Genomic DNA, 6407 nt, shown 5'->3' with positions numbered 1-6407 from the left:
CAGGACCTGGACGCCTTGCCATCATTGAAGGAACCATGAATTCTGCTCTGTATCAGAGAATTCTACAGGAGAATGTCAGGCCATCCGTCCGTGATCTGAAGCTGAAGTGCAGCTGGGTCATGCAGCAAGACAATGATCCAAAACACACAAGCAAGGCTACATCAGAATGGTTGAAGAACAAGAAATTTAAAGTTCTGGCCTAGTCAAAGTCCAGACCTAAACCCCATTGAGATGTTGTGGCAGGACCTGAAACGAGCAGTTCATGCTCGAAAACCTACAAATGTCACTGAGTTGAAGCAGTTCTGCATGGAGGAGTGGGCCAAAATTCCTCCACGGCGCTGTGAGAGACTAATCAATAACTACAGGAAGCGTTTGGTTGCAGTTATTGCTGCTAAAGGTGGCGTAACCAGTTATTGAGTCTAAGGGGGCGATTACTTTTTCACACAGGGGCATTGGGTGTTGCATAACTTTATAAATAATCTTTAATAAATAAATGAAATACGTATCAACTTTTTGTGTTATTTGTTCACTCAGGGTCCCTTTTATCTAATATTAGGTTTTGGCTGAAGATCTGATAACATTCAGTGTCAAAAATATGCAAAAATGCAGAAAATCAGACGGGGCAAGTACTTTTTCACGGCACTGTGTGTGTGTGTGTGTATATATATATATATATATATATATATATATATATATAATCCGGGCCCATAATTGATTACTTTAATAGGGCACACACATGCAATTAATTTAACATAGTAACATAGTCAAACGGTAATATAATACTTTTTTCCCCCCTCTGGTCACTTATCACTCTTCCTTAAATGAGCTTTACTTGCTCTTATCTGCCCCTATTTTACTGCATTTAATCCTGTACTTTAGAGTACTGTAATCTGTCAAGTGTTATTTAATCTGTAGTATTTTGTATTTAATTATATCCAGATGTAACTATCACTGACACTGTTATCTGCTCCGTTATTGAATCGTATTTTATCATACTTGTACTTGCTAGAACCAAAGTCATTGTATTTATCTTGCTCTTAATTGTATTATTACTTGTAATGTGATTCTTGAAATGTATTTTTGTTTACGAATGTAGGTCGCCCTGGATAAGGGCGTCTGCTAATAAATAAATAAATAAATAAATAAAAATACATGCTACCCACTGAGGGGCTCATGTAACACCTTGAATAGACAGTATTTAATTTATTTGCATCACGACAGAACCTTTCGAAAACAGCTATTTATACTTCTGTGTATTCCAGATATTGTTGTTTACTTCAGCAATCTGGCTAATCGTCTCTCTGTGCTTCCTCAGTGTTAGATTGCTTTGGCGGCAGAAAAATGAACTACTTTGTGATGCTCTTTTCATTCTGACGTCATAAACTAGTAGGCCTACACAACAATAAAACACACACGAAATTCAACACGAAAATGTAGTATGACTTCACTGATACGATTTCCAACACACATACGTAATGCATACAATGCGCGGGTACAGTGACCTACAGGGGAAATGCTTTCGGAAAATAAGAGCAGTGACCTGAGGTGAAACATGCGCTATGTAGAGTCAAATGTTGTTTGTTTTTGTTTTTTTTCGAAACTAGAGGTCTGAGTACGGTATTTTGAAGAGGTATAACACTTCTATACTTTTTTTCCCACCCAGATGTTTTTTTTTTCTTCTTTTGCCGATATGCCATACAGTCCTTTTTTTTTTTCTTTCCGGTATGCATACCCACTCCACAGCTGTAATGTACAACCACGCGAGTGTTCTGCAAGGTTCAGAGTAAATTCATTACGTTACTTATATCTTAACATTACATTCTTAAACTCAGTGGACATGTTCAAACGTCAACATAAACGCATAATGATAAATAAAATAAGGAAATGCATTAACTGATTATATAACAATTCGTTTAATGTTACAGGCAACGTTTTTGTTTGTTTTTGTGGTTGCCTATGACGATGGTTCCAGCTGGATTTTTAGCTGGACTCGGGTGTTTACGCTTCAACCTGTGCAGCTTTGAAATTGTCTTATTCTTACTTTGATTGCCTGCAGACAATAGGGCTAGCCAGAGATTGGATAATGTTTACTGGGTTGTTTTTTCTTGTGTACAGTTCCCTAGTGACTGAAGACATTGTAATCTGGGAGATGTAGTTGCTAATGGAAGTTTTAGGGGAGGCGGGAGGGGAGACAGCGAAGCTGTGCAGAAAAATTGCTATGAGTATTTTTCGCATTAAATGTAAATTTAGTGCGTATTTAGGATTTTTTAATGCGTAAAAACGGCAGGTACTCAGCTTATCTGGACCGCTGGGTGTTCTAAGTGTCCCTGTTGTTTTTGTAGGACATATTTTAACACACTGATGTTATATTTAAACGATAGCCTAAATAGCCTAAATAGCCCTTCCCAGTTCTCACGGTGCAAAGATGCAAAGAACAATATAAATGGCAATGTGTGTTTATATGAAATGGACCTCCCTTCTTTACACGCGCAATACCTCTCCTGTGGCTCGTTACAGTGGCTCAATCACGATACAATGCACTTCTTACCAGCACATTCAAAATCATACAAGTTTCAAAGCATTGCGTCAATACGAATGGGATGACTTCAATACAACGCAGCACACGTGCAATTAATACCAAGATGACTTTCCCACATTCTTAGCGAGATCTTTCCTTTGTTAAAATCCAATATCAAATTCAATACAAACTTGACACGACTTAAAAAACAAACAGATCTAAACACAAAGTTAATAAACCCTGGTGTGGGGGGTGATCTTTCGGCTAACACCCACCCTCTTCACTGACTGTAATCTTGTTTTCATAAATTGACATATCAACGATATTTTTGGAAAGGTAGAATTTTCAAATTACTATTATTGGGTACCTGCAGGGGGAACTAATGTAAATAGATGCATACATACACTGTTGTTTTCAAAATGTTTCTTTTTATCAAAAACTCTTCTTTTTGATGTCTTAATATTATTATGAAAGTCAGACTTTACCAGTGTAGCCATACCCTGTTTACAAATGTAAAATGTAAAATATTATAAAATGGTGACATGAATTATGTCGTATGAAAAACGAAAGGAAAATCAGTTCTGGTGCTGTTTATATATTATGTAAAAATAGCACTTGTTTCTATATGCGCGTTTGTTTAAGCACAATTCCTTTTTGATTTCCGACTCCAATTTTGTCAAAACGGTTAACGAATGTTTATAAATATATGTCATTGAATTGTATTACATGTACTAATGTTACTGCAGCAAAATCTTGCCACGTCGGTTTCCACGTGCCCCTGCGCTTTTTATTTAGACCTACGCCCTGCCTTTCTGTACCATTTGTTTGCGTAATTGGATGATTAAAGCGGGACAGTGCATTCGATTGACCTCTCTCGTTTGCTGATCCGATACGTGTGTTTTCGTATGGCTTTTTACATGATGTTACAACAAAACCCAAATTGTTCTAAGACGTATACTGTACTGAAGAGAACAAAAACGTACCTTTTAAAAACCGTTCAATAGGTACAGACATGATGTAAATACGCAACAGACACACATACTATATTGTATTCTAAATCAATCTGTGTTCTGTATGTAGAAAATAGAACACTTTGACAGTGACTTCTCTGCTGTCCACATTAACATTGCAAATCGCTGCCATCCAGTACTCATCCTCAGAGGGGCCGATAAACGGCATGTAAGAAAAGGCTTTCCTGTTGTGCTGGAGATCGTACGAAACGGGCTTTCTTCCGATACACACCTTCCCTTCAAAATACGCATCCATGGATCCCTGGGACGGGAGTGGCTGGCTCACCCGCGGGGCACTTGGACCCTTGTTAAAAGCCTCCTCGAATGCTTCTTTTAGAGCAGCGTATAAAGCTTCCCTTGTCCATATATTGGCTTCCGTAAGAGTCTTGGGTTCGTAGTTCTCCGCTGCTCCGGTCACGGTAGGGGTGCCTGCAAATCTTGACTGATACCCGCACCTCGCTCCGGCGCTTCTAGTTTGAGGACGACTCACTTTGTACTGGACATGGATGACGCCGACTGGCAAGTGCCTCCGGTCACTGGAGATGTCACCAAGGGCCACGTCCCCTTTATGGACCAGTTCAATAAATTTATAAATATTATGACAGCCTTTGACCAGGCGACCACAGAACAGATATCCATCATAGTGCTGGAAGGCGCTCTCCAAAACTGAAAGCTTCCAGCGTCTGGACATTTGGTCTAAATTTAAAAATATATATGTTAGTTTAACTAAAGGCACAGGTAGAATTAGTGAAAAACAAAAGCCGAAAATTAAACACAAATCTTACCAAAAAAAAAAATATATATAATATATTCTTCCCAGCCTTGATAACTCCACACACAAATAAATGGAATGTTCCCCAAAGGAAGAAAAAAATACCCGTCTGCTTTTTTTTTGCTGCAGTGTGTACTCTGATGTCATCAAACTATTACCCATGTATTCATCTGAAGTGTACAATACTGCTATACAGCTGCGCACTCCAAAAAAAAACCCAGTCATTATTAACAAAGTTTTATTAGTGGAATTCATTTTTTGAACAATGGCACATTTTAGATCTCTGAACAACATCAAGGGTATATCAAAACCTTTTTTAATGTATTATTGTGAGCGCGTGCTATCATGCAATCGGTTATATCGTGACGTGGTAAAGGTGCGTTCTTAGAAGGAGTCCACTTCACCTCTGCAATGCAGATATCCACGTTTGACATAAAGCAGAAGCACACCAGTATCCTAAATCTAAAAGAAGGCAGAACCAACAAGGTGGAAGTTACAAACGCAAAATGGGATTCAGTTCATCCGAATTAAATTGTACCTGGCTGGAAGGAGGCAAAGTTATCTTGGAAGATGTTTGGATGAGAATTCCATTCCCTATCCGGGCGTTTTTGAGACGCCTGGACAACAGTGTTACCCCCCAGTACGTCGGGAATCTAATCTCTGGCAGGACGTTTTCGTTTGAAGACGGGTTCGGTGTGGAGTTTTGCGGGAGTGAATATATCTATGGCCCGGAAGAGCCCGGTTCCAATGAGATGCAGTTCTATGCGGCGCATGGGGAAATGGCAGTGAAAGTAAATAAAAAAATATTAATGTCGTTTCTCAAAATCATTTTGGACTCGAGACCCCAGCCTGTGCCAAAAAATATCCAAGAATGTTATGAAGAATTAAAGCAAAACATACGACAACTGGAAAAATATGGTATGAATTTCTTTCTTTGCATTAAACAATCAAAATAAATAATATATTATTTTGTGTGTATTGCGTAATTGCTTGCACAATAAGTACCCAATGTTATTATTATTATTGCTATTATTATTATTGCTATTATTATTATTATTATTAGTAGTAGTAGTAGTAGTAGTAGTAGTAGTAGTAGTAGTAGTAGAATTGTTGTTGTTGCAGTTATTACTAAAGTATGACGGCAAAACACAGCAATTTAAATATATGTTGTGTGTGCATTATAAGATTTTATCCACCTTTCCATTAAATTATTCAACTGCTGTAATTATCAGTTTTTTTTATTAATGAAGTCATTTCCCTCTCCCACAGTGTTATAGAAAATAAAAGTAAACCCAGCGTGAATTGAGCTCCACCAAGCCCAATTAATGTCCCATAAAAAAACAGCATCATTTTAATGAATTAATGAGTCATTTAGCAGACGCTTTTATTCAAAGCGACTTACAGAGACTAGGGGTGAACTATGCCTCACAACTGCTGCTGCAGAGTCACTCCCAATAGGATCTCGGTGTTGCGTTTCATCCGAAGGACGCTTAACAAACAAGGCGTCCGTTTGATTTGTTTCCAGTAATGCTTACTTTGGTATGCTAAAGGTTACATGCATACATTTTGTTACTATTGTCTTACAAAAAAAAACAAAAAAAAACGAAACTATCTACAAAACAAAACCTGCTCTGTGAAGCAGAGACGATAGTGCTGTGCTTTGATAGGGGACTGCACTGCAGTCAGAAGTAATACGAATCTGGATACCAGGGTATATTGACTGATCAATTACTCGAAATAATTATTAACAACAAAAAAGTAATTAAGAACAGACCACGCACTATTTTACCGTGGAAAGCAAATCTTTAAAAACGGTATTATTCGTATATTTTATAGATAGATCGATCGATAGATAGATACCATATTTTAATTTAAATTAGGCTGCAAGTCTGTTCTGGGGATTGCAATCGAGTGTTGCTTCAATCTGGTCTACGCTGTGCTTAGAATAATAATAATAATAATAATAATAATAATAATAATAATAATAATAATAATAATAATAATTATTATTTATTCCAAGCTCATATAACGTTCGTGTCTCATTCCTACATTCATTCATTTAAAACGCACACGCATGCCACAGTCACTTATTTTTTGTTTTTATTTC

At 37.5% G+C, this 6407-nt stretch overlaps 1 protein-coding gene across 1 annotated transcript in view; it reads left to right on the top strand.

The window, feature by feature from the left end:
• The first annotated feature begins 4643 nt into the window (after positions 1-4643).
• The window catches only part of LOC117435247 (uncharacterized), a 5220-nt gene continuing 3456 nt past the window's right edge, over positions 4644-6407 (top strand). Inside the window, exon 1 of the mRNA XM_034058261.3 lies at positions 4644-5218. Coding sequence (XP_033914152.3) covers positions 4807-5218 — 412 coding nt within the window. The 5' untranslated portion in view covers positions 4644-4806. The remainder of the gene's footprint in view (positions 5219-6407) is intronic.

The sequence above is a fragment of the Acipenser ruthenus genome, chromosome 3 (genome assembly GCF_902713425.1).
Source record: "Acipenser ruthenus chromosome 3, fAciRut3.2 maternal haplotype, whole genome shotgun sequence".
Lineage (NCBI taxonomy): Eukaryota > Metazoa > Chordata > Actinopteri > Acipenseriformes > Acipenseridae > Acipenser > Acipenser ruthenus.
Note: the sequence above shows the minus strand (reverse complement) of the source record. Positions and strands in the feature narration are given on the sequence as shown.